The sequence below is a fragment of the Helianthus annuus genome, chromosome 7 (assembly GCF_002127325.2).
Source record: "Helianthus annuus cultivar XRQ/B chromosome 7, HanXRQr2.0-SUNRISE, whole genome shotgun sequence".
NCBI lineage: Eukaryota > Viridiplantae > Streptophyta > Magnoliopsida > Asterales > Asteraceae > Helianthus > Helianthus annuus.
In genome coordinates this window covers 126836917-126855316 of record NC_035439.2, presented here as the reverse complement: position 1 = coordinate 126855316, position 18400 = coordinate 126836917, and the positions used below count along the sequence as shown (strand labels likewise).

Sequence of the window (18400 nt, the reverse complement as noted above, 5' to 3'; positions counted from 1 at the left end):
TGTGTTTTAAACATTTGGACTGATTTGAAAATTGTAGGGGTAATAATGTCTTTGTATATGTTTCAAATTAGGTAACCTCTCCTAAATTCTAGTGATTCACTCCTAAATTCTAGCGATTCAATTTTAAACTTATTCTAAAATCCGAACATTCTAAAAAATCCAGAAATATGTAACTGCTACAAGAAATATATAACACTATACATCCATCATATAACACTATATAACACCATATAACACCGTATAACACTATGTAACACAATATAACACCATATAACACTGTGTAACACTATATAACACTATATAACAATATATAACACTACACATCTATCATAGACATGCTATCAGAAAAATATAACACTATATAACTCTAAATAACACTATATAACACCATATAATACCATATAACACCATATAACACTATATAACATTATACATCCATCATATAACACTATATAACACCAGGGAGGACCGTGCACTTACCCCCCCCCCCCAAACACTATATAACACCATATAACACCATATAACACTATGTAACACTATATAACACTATATAAAAATATATAACACTATACAGTTCTAAATGGTGTAGTGTTATATATAATGTTGTTGTGTTATATAGAGTTATAAAAGGGTTATATGGTGTTATATGTTATTCGTAGTGTTTTATAGAGATTTGTAGTGTTATATAAAACCTTCATTCTGCATCCATCACTATATAACACTCTATAAATTTTCATTCTGCAATCTTCAGAATTAATAATTGATAAACGAGATGACACAAATTCGTAGATTAATTCTTAATTCGTATTCCTATAATTAAGGGTGGCGGTTATGGAAGGTTATCAATTAATTAAATCAATAAGAAAATTACTTGTTTACCCTTTTGAATTAATTTAGATTGAGGACACATGTCATCTCCATAATATTTCTCACACTACTCACACTTTTGAATTAATGTACAGGATCTTCAATCTAATAAAATATGTGTTTGTGAATAAGATGAAGATAAAAATAGTGGATGAAATATAATTTAAATGATAAATATGATTTTTAGTTAAATTATATAGCAAAAACAAAATGATGACATAATGCTCTAATGACAACTCTTTAAGAAAAAAAGGAATGAAAATAATTGTATCTTTTAATTATATGTTTGCTTTATGTACAAGGCTGAAATATGTGTTTGTGAATAAGATGAAGATAAAAATAGTGGATGAAATATAATTTAAATGATAAATATGATTTTTAGTTAAATTATATAGCAAAAACAAAATGATGACATAATGCTCTAATGACAACTCTTTAAGAAAAAAAGGAATGAAAATAATTGTATCTTTTAATTATATGTTTGCTTTATGTACAAGGCTGGATGTAAAACTACTATCGACTCGGGGGTCTCACTTATCAATTAATTACATCTTACCCTCCTCAGACTCTACCTTAACTTTGCTATTGGTCAGATTTACTAAGCTTGATCAGACCCTACCTTAACTTTGCTATTAATCGGATTTACCAAGTTTGATCAGACCTTACCTTAACCTTGCTATTTGTCGGATTTACTAAGTTTGATGATGATGATGATGAAGAAGAATTATATGTTTGAATAGGGCTATTTTCAATCCACTTGGTTTACAAGGTTTATGTTTCCAAGGGTAATTTGTAATTTTAAAGTAACAATAATATAAAGAGAAAAAACTTCAAATTTATGTTAAACTTCAGGTTTTGGTTTATGTTTGGCTCGACCCACTAACCCATGAACACGCCCAGTTTAACACCATGATGTCTTTCATATGCTTTGATATGCACCTATTTGACTATTTCTACCGCACTTATTAACCATCAACGCCACGCTTAATGGCATTTTAGAATCCATTTATGACTTCCTAATCTTTCCTTCTTAAGACCTTAAAAACCGTCTTAACAGAAAACACAAGCTACAACAGTTAGACAGAAATGCCCCTGGAAGATGACTCAGCTTCCAAGTACTTGCACATCCTCTCCATAACCTCCCTACCCTTGGCACTGTTCTGCTGAAACTTCTCAACACATTTTTGCTCTATCTTCTCCGCCATTGATGCCAGCTTCGACAACGGCTTTATCCTTATGCTCGTTTCTTGCCTGCAAAGTGTCCATCCGGTTGGATTGTCTGGGTGCGGATCGTACCTAACAATTTCAACGCGTTTTTATTTGTTCAGTAATAACAAGTCAAACGAGCATAAATATTTTTTAGAACAGCTAAAAAGAAATCGGGTCAAAAGTGACCAAAAGTGTTAGTAGCTTTTGAGTAAATAGTTTTTTTAATAATATTTTGTTCAATACGTATTCACAGATGTAAAAAAGTTGTTGAAATTGGCCCAATCTAATTTGACCCACATACACGTATTACCCGTTTGTATTTGCACTTAACAAAAAAAACTGTTGGCTCAAAAAAGTCACATAACACATATCAAAGTACTTGCAAAGTTCTACCTTTTGTATCCATATTATTTAAAAAAAATATATATATACAGAGAAAGGTTTTAATACAAAAGGCTCTTAACGTGAGACGGTACACGACCACCAATATAACGTGCGTAATTAGGGTTTAACCCAACCCATGCGTAATTATGCAAATAACGTGCGTAATTATGCAATAATGTGCGTAATAGTGCAAAGTTAATTACTATTGTGCCACCGCGTTCAATTGAAAGCCTGGATTAGATCAAATGTGCGGTTGAGATGCTCGTGTACACATCGCACGATAAGTAGGTGGTCTTGTACGTTAACCGGCCTCTAGTTTTAATAATCATACTTAATGCATAACTCTTAACAAAAACTAAAAAGAATAAAAAGTAAAGAGGTATGCCAGCCCAAATTGACCTGCACATAAAAATGCCTTTTCGAATTGACCCAGGTCAAAGTTTGACCTGTTACCCAATTTTCGGGACCCACATAATCATACCTGATCTTCTCTTCCACCTCAACGTATTTCTGCAGACTAATGTTCTTGGTAGCAAGCTGCATCGATCGCGTTTTGGCATCAACAACAGTTGACTCGACACAATGGCAAATATCTTGACCCACAATCTTGCGAAGGAACCACGGACCAGGAGCATGAATGGTGATGGCACGGGTGGTGTAGAGCTTACCGGAATCAGACTCGAGCTTGTGGTTCAATGTGTCAACTTGTAGGATGTGTGATAAGGTGCGTTTGTTCTCTGGGTCGGCAAACTTGCGCCATGATGCAGATGTGACTCGTTCCCATGGGTGCTTGTAAGTGTGCTCTTGTGAGTATGCTCTAACCATTTTACAGGTTTAATTGCTTGTTTTGACCTGCATACCAGCCATAACAAACAATTACCTGTTATCAAGCCTTAGGCTAAAATAGAAACAATCAAAACCAACAAATATAAAAATTTAAGAACCGATCAAAAATCATTATAGCAAGCTGACTGCCGACCCCAATTCAGTGACAAATTCAGAAATTAACAAATATAGACAATTAAAAACAAGCCCTAAACAATCAAAATTAATTCTGGAATGCAAGCACTAAACGGAAAAAATCAAGCACTAAAGTGGAACCAAGCTCCAGACAATCAGAAACAAAAACAGAATTCAAGAAAATAGCTTACAATTTTACAAACCCTAGATTGGGTAAAGATTACATAAATTGTGGGGGGGGGGGGGGGGGGGGAGATCCTACTGTCACGTTATTTTACATTAGTAACAGTTAATTATCCAGAAAACCTAGCTGGTCTACTATATGCATCTGAATCAAGCTTATTATATATAACAGACTTTAGTAAACTTTTACGTTTAACTGAAAGTTAGTGAGCTACTTAACTTGTATCAGCTAGTACAGATGCTAGCTAGAAGCATCTGCACAATACACTTAGCTTTCTCTAGCGACTTTTTTCCCTAAGTTTGATTAGCTTAATACATACATAAACCAGTAGTTTTATATTTTTTTAGTTTAACCACTCGATTGGTGATGATGAACAATGAATTTTGCTGTTTTTTTTTCCTTTTTTGTGAATTGTTACTGGTTTAGAACTTTTGGTAATTGAATGATTCTAATTGCTACTTACATCAGATTTTAATTATATTTGTAAAATGGTATTAACTTTTCATATATTCTCCGTATATTATATACATTTAAAGTTTTCCTATTACTGCACATTTTTGTCTCAAATATGCGCTCTTTTGTACGTCATGCCTACGCAGCAGGCGAGTCCTTTGTGGCTTGCGACTTTTGACCAATGATGGTCGGCATCAACCACCACAGAAGAAAACCATAGCAGTTAAAAATCAAAGAAACTAAACGCAATTGACTTTCAGATTAAATCTCTCTGACATGTGGTTCAGTTTGGGTTATGACCCACGTGCTTCTTACAATTCCAGATATCTCAAGTTAAGCTTAGTTTAATCACATCATGCATACCTCGTTCAGGGACCGGGAACCTTCAACCCCGCCTGTGCAGTCCCTTTTTGTTGCTTTTGCCGGTGCAGGGTTATTTAGCTTATACAACTGTGGACTATGCACTTCCTATCCCGTATTAAAGCTTGACCTTGACTCGATCTGGTCTCGTGTATGTCTCAGTTACATAAAATCATTGATGACATTAAATTCACCAACATCTTTTTTTTTATTGTTAACGATTCTCTAACTGCTAACTATGTTAGGTCTTCACGTTTTAATTGCATTTATGGAATGGTTTTAGTTTTTAAATCTTACTATGCATGTTTTGTGAATTTTTAATATTTTTTTCATTCGTTGTGCATATTTAATTTACAAGTACTTTTTAAATACAACAGCTTCCACAGCCCTAAGCACCTTGACGCACCTAAATGCATTATAACTAGTATCTCATAAACATATTTCACAATACACTTAGCTATCTCTCTCTATATTAAATTCGCTTCATTCATAGATTTGTTTAGATTTGTTCTTAATTCTACAAATGTTCATAAAGTTCCAACATATATTCATTCCATAAACTTGAAGGTGACACATTAAATGTTGTTGTCCAGCACACGGGTTGTCATGTGATTTAGAAAAGTTTCCTTCTAGACCATCAAGAAGTCATCTTTAATACAACAAGAATATGACTGATGTAACAAGCATAAGAACTTGACGCAATTGCTTCAAAGGTCAATAAGGAATCTCCCAAGCCCCAAGATACAAAACATAAGTGGACCAATAACGTAAAAATGTCTAGATTGTCGTCTCTAATCTCCCGACAGACCTAGTTGGTTTATATACTAATAACCAGTTCTTGTCTTCACCGTTAACTATTTCATAATCCAAAGTGTTCTCCTCCTATTGGAATTCATATTTGTCTATTCACATTTCCCTCTTTTCGTAATCACTATGATGGAAACACATAACACGATTTGATCGACATCCAAATATCTGACCACAGCAGATGTATCATTTGCAATCCTATGTCTACTGATCTCTTCCAAGCAGAGTAGCAGAACATCTGTTAGATGTCTAGGCTTCGCAAAGGGCAACCGGCCGTAGTTTCCATTCTAATGGGGAATTAAACAGCTTACCTAAATTCCGTTTTCTTGTCTAGAAAGTTTGTAACCCTAATTTTATTACAACAAATAGACGTCTAGGGCATTGTAACCTTTCATCACCTCCACAAAGAGTAAAAAAGATCCTAGTTGCAGCCCGTGGAGGCGTGGACATGGATCAGCTTAGACTAGAGTCTAGACCACGTTAAATCCTCATGTTCTTTAGTTTCCATATCCGTCATCGTCTGTGAATACCTAACAACATCTACAGCCACATTCTAGATCAAAAGCAATAAAATAATTCGAAATGTGCTAGCCATATCATTCTGCATTTCTCTTCCTTATATACAACACCTAACTTTCTTGCTGTCATGCGCAGCCCCACATAACACTTCAACACGTTAATAAACATTAAAAAAAAAACAAACAAACAAACTTATTCTACCAGATATCTACATAAAACATGTATACACCACAATCAACCACAATTCCCCTAAATAACATTAGGTCTATATAATCTTCACCTCCATATGCTAATTTTGTGCATAGTCTCTATACCTAATTCCTCTATAAGACAAATTCGCATCATAACACGCCCGTACAAGTAGAAAAATATCATCCTAAAAGCCCTAAATTAACTTTTAAAACAATAAATCATCATCAACGAGATTAACTACTGCAGCAGAAGCTAATCGCTAAATCAATCAAGCAAACAGAACACAAAACGAAGAAATCATCCAGCAGCAAACAATTCGTAACAATCTAGAACAACTATATATACGTATATATCAAAATCAATCAACAAATACAATCTAATTCGGAATTTAATCAGCAATAGTTTACGATTAAATGATTAATGATAGATACATTATACGAACAAATTGAATATCTTTAACATTATGTAGAATTTAGATGAACGTATACCTTGCTGTGTTAATCGAAGGCCGCAACGGAATGATAATAAGAAAAAGGAAAGAGAAGACGGAAAAGAAGGAGACTAGCGAGCAAGAAAAGGTTTGGTTATATAGTGTTGGGGATTGTTAGGGTGATGCGGTGGTCTATGACGGTTTCAGTGGACGTGACGTTAGCAGTGTGCCACGTGTCATGGGGATGATCGGTGTTTTCTTTTTATGGGCCAGGTTTTGGGCCTTAATGGATATACACTGTATCTGGATTCAGGCTATTGAACCAACGGTACATATGGGCCGAATAGAGGTCAGACTCAACAATAAAAGGATTAACTTGGATTGTTACATTACGGCTAGAGTGCACAAACTGGTTAATTTTAATAATCAGTTCGGTTAACCGGTTATACCAGTTAATTTGACTTTTTGACTTATCGGTTGATGCTTTAACCGGTATAAAATGACACATTAAGTTATTGGACTAAAATGACACATTTAAGAAAACTTGGGGACGAAAATGACATGATTTTTTTTTTTTTTGATGAAAGTGGTAATTTAGACAAACCACAGGGACGAAAACGGCAGTTTACTCATTTTACAATTTACCCTTCCGCTTAACCTATTATAAAGTGTATAACTGTAAAATTACATATTTCTTTTCTCTTCTTTTCAACTCGGAAACACATAATATTTTTACTTTCTTTTCTCTTTTCCTTTGAACTCAGAAATACAAAATAAAATTATATTTTTCCTGTTTGTTTAATTAAGCGTATTCACACGCTCATGTAACAGCGTAACAATGCTTGATACACAACCACTTAGAAGTTAGAATAAATAAAACGATACATAATTAGAAACAACAAAGAAAAACTTCTGTTTTCTGACCCTATTTAGAATGTAGTTAAAATATGTCAATAGGCCTTTATGTTATGCCTAAAGGATCTAGGGTTGGAGTTGATGTGTTGGGATGCAAGTATTAAATAAAGCTAAAATCTTAAGCTTAGTTATAGACTTGTAGTTGTAAATCGATATACATGATAATGGGCTAGAGTTGAAAAGGCCCGATACAATGGTGTGAGCCCATGTCAAGCCTATTATGAGCATTGAGATTGAGTAAGTACCGAACACAGACTCACCACCAGACACTAATCGCCAACATGTGGCCCAGATAGCGATCAATAACTATTTTAAACACAATATACATACACTTTGCTGTAAAGTTAGTTGGTCCAGCCACCATATCACCTTCTGACTTTTCTCTATTATTCATCATTTTTCCAATTCGCCAGCCTAACCTTGAGAGCGAAACATTCATTCAATAATCAACACAAACACAATAATAAAAAATTCATCACCGTAGATCATATAATATAACATTACATTACACTAAAACATATATAATCAATTAACAAATACACCCCTCAACTTTCACCAAATTTCACAACCACCCCTTCTTCCCCAACCGCCTCTCGTGACGTCAGCACACCTACCTTCACTTCTTCTCTGTTCCTAACCTTTGGCGTCATATTTTCACATGCGAAGACGCAACGAATCGATTATCCGAACGACGTCGTTTCGGTTTCCGTTTTCTAATCGTATTTTACACCTTGAGAATCTTTGCCGCTCTAACAACCGGATTTTCGCGCGCGATAGCTTCACGTCCGACGGCTTTGTAGTCGTAGCTACAGACATGTCGATCGGAATAACGGTGTTCGGAGCAGAACATTTCTCCGCAACGGCACCGGAATCCGATCAATCCGACTTTTCGCTTGCAACCAGAGCACCGATTCACCACGCGCCGCTTAGAACTGATGCACGCGCTGTTGCTCAACGGCTCAACCGCCTCCGATCGGCGTTTTTTAGACAGATCTGAGGTTTCCGGCGAGGCGGCGGAGGTTGGTCTAAAGTCAACGGTGACACCGGACGTTAGATCTGGTATTTCCGGTAGCGGTTTACGGTCGTCTGAAGTGGAGATGGTGGAGGATGCGACGGTGATAGGCGGTGAGCATAAGGTTAGGGTTTCAGGAACTTTGAGCTCGGTTTCTTCTTTCTCTCTCTTCTGAGCCATACTTTTGAGGATGAGAGAGAGAAGAGAGAGAGGTTGGGGTTTTTTAGAGAAAGAGAACGGATGGGGGAGAGATGGGGTTAAAGTTTTAAAGGTGTGAGAGAGATTATTATGATGAAATGACAGTAATGCCCTTTTGTAAAGGTTAATCGGTTCTGACAAAGTGTTGATAAAGGATACCCTGTCAAGCAAGTTATACTTGTACCTGCTCCAAAGTCCAAACTATAAGAATATTCTTATCCAATTCATCAAAAATTATACATACATTTTATTAAAAAACAACTTCTATACCAATATATTTTCACTAAAAACAAATACTTATTCTCTCCCTTTTCAATTAAATAATATTATCATTACATTTTTCTCTCTCCTTCACTCACAACCACTTTCAATATATATTAAAAAAATTATACTTGGTGAACAGTGTTCCCTCAAATATACAGATGAACAGTAACATTTTCTCTCTCCTCCACTCACAACCATTTTTTATACCCTTTATAATATAAAAACTACCCCTCACATATTTTGATGGTTTGGATGAGAATGCTCTAACATACAATTTCGATATTGTATACATATTAAAAATTGTATACATATTAAAAAGTGTTTTAAATATTATAATTAAACTAGTGAAATTCCTCGCGCTGCGCGGCGGGGAATTCGAACGTTATTGATTCGTTTTGTTTTGTAACGGGAGGTAAAGGATCCTGTACAAAGTCCTACTTTTGTGAGAAGTGTGAGAAATAATTTGGGGATGACAAGTGTCCTTTATCTTAATTAATTCAAAAGGGTACATTAGTAATTTACATTTTCTTATCAATTAATTGTGTGTAACGGTTTTGGAGTTAATTTAGGAGATACATATCTTTTTGGTTTATACATGATCTCCTATATACTAATCGTAATTCTCATCATAAAATCGACGCCATTATTTAATTGATGAACGTAAGGATTTTGATCACTGCAATTCTCAAGTTTTATTTAATTCTCGGAATACACACAACGGATCGTGGTGATGCAAGTATACTCGTGAGGTTTTATAATATTAAAGGGTTATATACATAAAGCTTCGATCTTGAATTGGTGTTTTAATGTTTTTTGGATTCCAGATAAAACACCATGACTTGAATCATAGTCAATGTCTCCAGATGTTTAAAACACCACGCTATGAACAATGTCTCCATATAAAACACCATGACTTGAATCATAGTCATGGTGTTTTAAAATCTGAGAATGTTTTGTATTGATTGTCCAGATGTTAAAACACTATGGATGTAATCACAATACAATGTTTTCTGGATTCCAGATAAAACACCATGACTTGAATCATAGTCAATGTCTCCAGATGTTTAAAACACCACGCCATGAACAATGTCTCTAGATAAAACACCATGACTTGAATCATAGTCATGGTGTTTTAAAAAATCTGGGAATGTTTTGTATTGTTGTCCAGATGTTAAAACACCATGGATGTAATCACAATACAATTTTTTCTGTATTCCAGATAAAACACCATGACTTGAATCATAGTCAATTTATCCAGATGTTTAAAACACCACGCCATGAATCTGATTACAGTTCTTCTAAACGTAAAACACCACGCCTTGAATCTTATATAAAACAAAGAGGCTTCCGATTTAGATCTTGGTCATTAATTCCGATTTTTAAGGAAAATGAGTGAATGTAGGTGTTGTTGGTTGTGTAGGATACGGTTACCATATTTGAAACATTGGAAAAGACACTATTGCCCTTCAATTTTACATAAGGTCCCTCTAATTAAAACACATTTTACATTTTTATACCCTATTGATCTCAACCATTAGATCAAATATCCAATGGTTTAAAACACTTCTTACCCTTCTCACATTTTAAACATTTTTTACCATATCCCTACCCTGTAACGGGATAAGCACAATACTCATTCAGTTCGTTACTTACCGGTGTTTTACCCGTAAATATCGGTACCATACCGGTTGGTTATAAAAATTACAAATTTAGAAGCAGAGAAAACAATGTAAAAGTGAAAAAAGAAGAAGGAATAAATCACGGAAAATATTATTAAGAATAACAGATACTCAAACTTTTATTTAGCAACAGGTAATAAAAAATTTTCTTTCCCATGAAGTTTTTGTTAATAGTTTCATGCAATAATAACTATAATATATACATAAAGCGGAAAAGGACAAAAAAAAAGAAATAGCAAAGCAAAGAAAAAGGATGGCAGAAATGTAAATTTAAATTAAGAGCAAAATCGTAATTTGGCTAGAAGGAGAAAAACAAAACTAATTGCAAAACTGTAAATTTAAACGGGGCAAAATCACAATTTTGAACCGACGGCAAAATTGTAAATTTTAGTTATGGGCAAAAGCATAATTTTGTTTTGAACTGATGGCAAAATCGTAATTTTAAAGCGGGGATAAAATCGTAACTTGGTTGGGCCAATGGGGAAGTTCTAGGCAGTTGCCTCGCACTATACCCCCATCTTGTGTCTGTACTTATACACTGGGGGTAAAATCGTTATTTGACTGGGAAAGCAAACAAAACCGATGACAAAAATGTAAATTTAATTGAGGGCAGAATCGTAGTTTACCTATGAGGAAGAAAACAAAACTAATGCCAAAACAGTAAATTTAAACGGGGCAAAATCGTAAATTTGAACCGAGGTTAAAATTGTAATTTTTAATTGAAGGCAAAAGCATTATTTTATTTTGAATTGGAGGAAAAAGCATAATATTAAACTGATAGCAAAATTATAATTTAAAGCGGGGCAAAATCGTAATTTGACTGTGAAAGTAAACAAAACCGATGACAAACATGTAAATTTAAATTGAGGGCAAAATCGTAACTTACCTAAGAGGAAGAAAACAAACAACAACGGTATCGTGCAACTTTTTTTGTTGATTTTCTTCAACTGTTTAGGATTTCTTTTGTTTTTAGTTTCAGAGGTAGGGATAGTTCGGTGCCAACCGATACCGAATCGGTACTGGAACCGAAAATATCTGTTACGATACCGGTATATGAAGGTAAAAATCGGTAGCGAACCGGTACCATGAACGCCAAAAGTCGGTACCTAATTGGTACTTAAGATCTTTTGGTTAGGGAAATTCGGTACCGGTACCCAGTACCATTTACTCATCTCTGACCACAGGTTTCATACAAATAACATCATTACCATACAACTTTTTTGGTTAATTTTTTTGCGGTTATCTTTTAGTGTTTTTTTTTCTATATCTTCTTTTTATTCTTTTCAACGGTTCCATGTGCAACGCGCTTGTAGTGATTTCAAAACACATGTAAACACATACTAAATAACAAAAGAAGTTCGTCGCAACGCGGCGATTGTTAAAAACCTAGTTGTATTTTTGTTATATTTTACTAAAAAATTAAAGTAAAATTTGATATACTAAAGTTTTTTTAACGGCAACATATTATTAAAATGTGAAAATTACAAAAATTGTTACCGACCAAAACTACTTTAAGAAGAATTTACAGCGATTTTAGTTAAGCGGGGTGACTTTGTTGTTAACTTGCAAGATGTGGAATAAAACCCTCACATCATTACTTAATCATTAATTTAATTTTTATGTTAGGCTACATGGGGTGTGATAAAGCCCCTATGGCTTTATCACACCATGTAAGCGACACTTAAGTGAGGTGACTTTATTGTTAACTTGCACGATATGGAATAAAACCCCTCTCATCATAACTTAATCATTAATTTAATTTTTATTTTTTTAATTCATTTTTATAATTTATAATTAAATTTAAAAACAACAAAAATCCAATATAATATAACTATTATTTAGCACAAGTTACACATCCAATTTATATACCCACTTAGTTATTTTATTTATAAACCCATTTTGAAGGCTCATTCATCAACTCATCTTAAACACATAAGGAGATGTAGGCCGGCCATGGCTCCAGCCAACCGTTCTTCCTGTCAATGAAGACAGACAGTGGTGATTATGACAGTGGGCGAAGGTGATGATGGTAGACAAAGGTGTTGGTGGTTGTGGGTCCTCCATTTCTTCCCTTCTCGCGCCCATTAAAAGCTTGATGGACCACATCATCACGCCCCTCTTTGGCGCTCCTTATGCAGTGTTGAGGATGTTAAAGAGCTGCTGGACGGGGGCGCTATCCCACACCGTCCAACCTTATAGTATAAGGCATGTTATTATAACTAATTTACCTTCATCATCTTCAAACCATTTGTTAATATCTAACTAGCCTAAGATCCCGCGAGTTTCGCGGGTGGCTTAATACAAACATATAATATCTACTGACATTGAAGCCCATGTAAATCATCATTTTTGTTCTAGGCCTTTCCAAAGTTAAGCTTCACGTCTAAGGGTCGCCAGATGGATATCTTCTGGACCAAATATTAAAGCACCAAATAAAACTTTAGAATGAAAAGGTAACATAAAGCATTGATGAAACATGTCGTAACTAAATCACAACATACCACTATATTTTGCGCTTGAATATATGAAAACTCATGGTGTATCAACTTAAAATTAGATTTATATACGCTAAAATATACATATAAGTTGCCTAATATGCAATAAGTAATTACACAAATCAATCCCTAAGAAACTTGGTAATCGTTTTGTAAATCATCTTGGATAAGGACTCATTAACCCTTGCCAATATATTTTAATGTTGTAGCCTTTAACCCTCGCCTAACCCAGATGCTGATGTGCACAAAATGCAACATATAAATTACATCAATTGTGGCATAAAACTAACCATTTTTAGTACTAATGTTGGAAAAAGTGCGCTTTTGTCTTCCTTTTGTATTTTCAGGATTAAATGAGCTCAAATAAACAAAAGAAGCAAAAAGGCAGCTAAATCTAACATAAATACAAGAAAAGGAACAAACGTGGCATGCCCGGCCTCCCCGACAGCATCTTCCCAAGCAAAACAAGAGAACAGAAGGCTGAACACGCCCCGTGCTCAATGAGCACATGGGCGTGCCCAAGTGTCAGCAGAAAAGACAAAGTTGTAGAAGCTTCTATCGCCCACCACGGGGTCGTGCTCAGCGGGTATGGGGCCGTGGTCAACTCTAAGATTCGCAGGATCTAGGGAAATCTTGATAGTACAGATACGCTTCTGCACACGGGGTCGTGCTCAGCGGACACGGGGGGCGTGGTCAACTAATGGAGACAAACTGCATTTAATGAAGAAAGAGAGGAGGATGGACACGGGGCCGTGCCCGAGCTTCTGTTCAGCCTATAAATAGGAGTGCTTGGATCACTTGCAACTCATCCCTTGGCACACCACCTCTCTCACACTTCACCCACCACCCACCACCATCACAACACCATCATCCACCACCATCATCCATTGTCCATCATAGAGTGTGTGAGTCGTCTCGGGATCCAAGATTGATCATAAGAGTTATTGACAATCAAAGGTCATGTTTGCCTAAGTCTCTTACATCACTTGTGAAGACAAGTGTTTAGTGTAATACTTTTTATTTTCTTTATCTTTTCGCACTTTTTATTTGGTTATGTATTAATGACTTTAATAACTAGTTTCTTATGTTGAAGGTGATTCTTCCTTATCGTTTTTCCGTGGTGTCTTGGCATTATTTTACTGTCTATATAAAATAAAATATTTTCACCATTCATATCTCCACGGTCTATATGGAAATATGTTGGCTACCTGGTCGGGGGTTAAGGGAACGATTTGGTAAGAGTCTTGCCATTGTTCAGTGTATAGATCCTGCAAAGGACCTGAGTCAAATTTAGTAGGACCTCCTTCAATACCCACCGGTATTGGATGGCGGGGGTCCAAACTCTTTGATCCCCTCATAAGTTAAACTACTATTAAAACTTTAACCCGGCTACTTAGGACTTTATCCCTGCTGACTCAGACTACTTAGCCGAGGGTAACGTCACCTTCAAAAGAGGGGCCTACAACATTATGCATTAATAACTTAATTAATTATCTTTCAATAATCCGACCCTTTAGGATTGTATCCTTGCTGACTCAAACTACTGGGTTGAGGGTAACGTCACCTTCAGAAGAGGGGCCTACTACAATAACTAAGATAATCTCTTAAACAGTGCAAAAATGCGAAAATAATCAAAGGTTACACTACACACGAGTCGGATCCAAGTGATTCATCTTGTCTATCTGTTTTTATTTTTATTTTATTTTTCAGCATTTTAGTTAGTTTTATTTTTCTAGTTTAAAAACCTTTTTTTCTAACCTTTTGATTTGATTAGACGTTGAGGATAAACCGGTACTAAAAACTCTTGTGTCCTATCTTACCAACACTATACTACGTCCACGATGGGTGCACTTGCCCATATGTGTGTTTAGTGTTAGTAAATATCATGTTTTATAAATTTAAAACTTGGCTAAAAAGTGTAAAAGGGCTTAAAATATACACCTGAAATATATTACACTACACACACATCAAGTTTTTGGCGCCGTTTCCAGGGACACAAGGATTTTAAGAAAGCTTAAAATCGACGGCCTAATCAGTTTTTCAAAACTTTTCAAAACGCGCGCACATTTTTATGTATTTTAGTTTAGTTTGCATTTACAGTAGGTTGAACATGGGCCGTGCTCACTGAACACGGGGCCGTGCTGCATATTTTTCATAAATACACCCAGATACAGAGTCTGAACACGGGGTCGTGCTCACTGAACAAGCCCCCATGCTGCACAAAACCAGTAACTTTTAATTCAAACGCCCAGATACAGACCCTGAACACGGGTCGTGTCCACTGAACACGGGGCCGTGTCCACTGAACACGGGGCCGTGTCCAGCCTCTGTTTCCGTTTTTATTTTTGTTTTCTGGTCTCGAGACTCTGTCGTGGTCTGTTGAGTGATTCTCATGGATCAATACTCAGGAGGCTACAACTACAACTATGAGGAGGATGATTATAGGGAAGACTATTGCACTAATTGTGGTAACCCGTACTCAGTACAATATTGTAACTTATTTCAACCATCCACTTCATACACCTACTATGAGGAGCCCAGGTACGAGCCATCGACTTCATACACATCCTATGAAGACCAAAGGTATGAACCTTCTCCCTCATACTCATATTTTGATGAACCAAGGTATGAGCCTTCATACTCATACTTTGAGGAACCAAGATATGAGCCACCACCTTCATATTCTTATTATGAGGAACCATGACGTGAACAACCCACCTCATATCAGTATTATGAAGAACAAAATTACGACCCTTATCCATCATATACTCACAATGAGGAACAATGGTATGAACCATCTACTTCATATGAGTACTATGAGGAACCAAGGATCAAACAACCGGATTCAAGCTTTGAAAATCCCGATCCTTACTCCATGACCGAAGTGACCAATAGGATATTAGAACACCTTAAAACTATTGAGCGCTACATAAAAGAATCTCGCGCAAGGGAAGAGGAGTCCCGCGCAAGAGAAGAATTAAATAAAAAAGAGATAGTGGAAGAGGTAAAAATGGAAGAACAAATAAGTGAAAAACCGACACATGAGTTAAACAACGAAAAAGGTGAGTCCGTCAACGTTCAAATCCAAGAAGAGTCTAATTTTGAAGAAATTAATCTCTTGTCACCTTATTTTGAAAATCATTGTTTAGTTCCCACTCATGATAAGTTTTTAAAAGAGTTAAACACTAACGCTAAAATTGACGAAACGGTAAGTATTAAGTTAACTAACGATCAAACTTCGCTAATAAAAGAAGACCCGTTTGAAATCAACATTACACCGGTTCCATGTTTTTTTCAAAATTCCTTTATTAGTAATAGCACGATTGATAAAGATCTTTGTGTTAACATAATGCCTAATTACATTTTCAAAAAATTAAGTATTAGTGATTTTTCTCCACTTCAAATACCCATTTTTCTATCCAATCGGAAAGTAATAAAATCAATCGGTGTAGTTGAGGATGTCTTGGTTCAAACAAATCAAATGGTAATCCCAACCGACTTTGTCATCCTTGATGACGCTCCTCTAGTGTTGGGACGACCGTTTCTAAAAACTCACGAAGCTTTGAAAAACCGGAAGTACAACAATCTACCTCTTCAATTAGGGGCATTCAAAAGGAGCATAGATCTTGAGCGTTCAATGAAATATCCTTCTAGCAATAATGACCCCCTAATTGTGGATGAAGATGAACCACCCGATACAAGTGAAAAGATTGACCACTTTGTTGAAGAAGAGGTCGCCATAGAACAAACTTTTAAAGTTCTTGATCAAAATGAGCAACCAAATAATGAGTCTCCTAAAGACCCACCTCTTGAGCTCAAAGAACTTCCGAAAGGTTTGGAATATGCTTTTCTAGACAAAGATGGTAAATCACCTGTAATTATTTCGTCTAAATTAAGTAGTGTAGAAAAAGAAAAATTAATTAAACTTTTGAAAAAACACAAAAATGCGATCACTTGGAAGCTTGTAGGTATTAAAGGAATAAGTCCTTCTATGTGCACGCACAAAATATTAATGAATGATGACTACAAATCAGTAATACAACCACAACGTAGGGTAAATCCAAATGTCCAAGAAGTGGTTAAAAACGAAGTCATCAAATTACTTGACGCCAAACTTATTTATCCTATCTCCGATAGTCCTTGGGTAAGTCCCGTTCAAGTAGTTCCAAAGAAAGGAGGTATGACGGTAATAACTAACGAAAAGAATGAATTAATACCAATGAGAACCGTCACAGGATGGAGAGTATGTATAGACTATAGACGATTAAATGAAGCAACAAGGAAAGATCACTTTCCTTTGCCCTTCATTGATCAAATGTTAGAAAGATTATCCGGACATAAATTTTATTGTTTCTTGGATGGTTTTTCAGGTTACTTTCAAATCCCGATAGCACCCGAAGACCAAGAAAAGACAACATTCACATGTCCCCATGAAACTTTTGCTTATCGACGCATGCCATTTGGTCTATGTAATGCCCCCGCAACATTCCAACATTGCATGGTGGCCATCTTCCATGACATGATAGAAAAGACAATGGAAGTCTTCATGGACGACTTTTCTATCTTTGGAGATTCATACGACCAGTGCCTCGATAACCTTGAACGAATGCTATCCCGATGTGAGGAAACTAACCTTGCCCTTAATTGGGAAAAATGTCATTTCATGGTTACGGAGGGAATAGTACTCGGTCACAAAATCTCAAGCGAAGGAATGGAAGTTGATCGAGCCAAAATGGACACTATTTCTCGATTACCTCCCCCATCCTCCGTTAGAGCAATCAGAAGTTTCTTAGGGCATGCCGGATTTTATAGGCGGTTTATCAAAGACTTTTCAAAAATTTCAAAACCTCTAACAAAATTACTTGAAAAAGATGCCCCTTTCATCTTTGACAAGGATTGCAATCAAGCATTTCTAACCCTCCAAGAAATGCTATTCAATGCACCTATCATGATAGCGCCTGATTGGAAATTACCTTTCGAAATCATGTGTGATGCAAGTGACTTTGCAGTTGGAGCAGTCTTGGGACAAAGAAAAGAAAAGCATTTTCACCCATGCAAGTGACTTTGCAGTTGGAGCAGTCTTGGGACAAAGAAAAGAAAAGCATTTTCACCCAATTTATTATGCTAGTAAAACACTTAACGATGCACAAGAAAATTACACAACAACTGAAAAAGAGTTACTAGCTGTGGTATTTGCTTTTGATAAATTTCGTTCTTATCTTGTTCTTTCTAAAACAATAGTCTATACAAATCATGCAACCATTCGATACCTTTTCAAGAAACAGGATGCTAAACCCCGTTTGATTCGGTGGATTCTACTCCTCCAAGAATTTGATATTGAAATCAAAGACAAAATAGGAGCAGAAAACACTGCAGCAGATCATCTTTCACGCCTAGAAGACCCAGCTTTGGAGGCAACCAGGGACGAGCAAATCAACGAAAAATTTCCAACAGAGTCCCTGGAAATGGTGG

At 35.9% G+C, this 18400-nt stretch overlaps 2 protein-coding genes across 3 annotated transcripts; both read right to left on the bottom strand.

Annotated features, from left to right (window-relative positions):
* Positions 1 to 1682: 1682 nt before the first annotated feature.
* On the bottom strand, positions 1683 to 6562 carry LOC110913081 (UPS-like protein C36.10). 2 transcript variants are annotated; one of them, XM_022157951.2, is made up of 3 exons: positions 6424 to 6562; positions 2942 to 3312; positions 1683 to 2163 (listed from the first exon to the last, which is right to left on the bottom strand). In XM_022157951.2, the coding sequence occupies exons 2-3, from the start codon at positions 3283 to 3285 to the stop codon at positions 1944 to 1946; spliced, it is 564 nt and encodes a 187-aa protein (XP_022013643.1). In that variant the 5' UTR covers positions 3286 to 3312; positions 6424 to 6562; the 3' UTR covers positions 1683 to 1943. The 2 variants fall into 2 exon arrangements, with proteins under 2 accessions (XP_022013643.1, XP_022013650.1); XM_022157958.2 differs by lacking the exon at positions 6424 to 6562 and adding an exon at positions 4421 to 4444.
* A 1178-nt stretch (positions 6563 to 7740) lies between these two features.
* Positions 7741 to 8542, bottom strand: LOC110913071 (zinc finger A20 and AN1 domain-containing stress-associated protein 5). Its single transcript, XM_022157942.2, has one exon. The coding sequence runs from the start codon at positions 8470 to 8472 to the stop codon at positions 8005 to 8007; it is 468 nt and encodes a 155-aa protein (XP_022013634.1). The 5' UTR covers positions 8473 to 8542; the 3' UTR covers positions 7741 to 8004.
* Positions 8543 to 18400: the final 9858 nt, after the last annotated feature.

Bases quoted from the DNA above. Each gene is read 5' to 3' on its own strand.
- LOC110913081 (XM_022157951.2), bottom strand. From the start codon at position 3,285: ATGGTTAGAGCATACTCACAAGAGCACACTTACAAGCACCCATGGGAA. The intron at 2,164-2,941 runs GTATGATTATGT...TGAAATTGTTAG, and splicing joins GAGGTGGAAGAGAAGATCAG to GTACGATCCGCACCCAGACA.
- LOC110913071 (XM_022157942.2), bottom strand. From the start codon at position 8,472: ATGGCTCAGAAGAGAGAGAAAGAAGAAACCGAGCTCAAAGTTCCTGAA.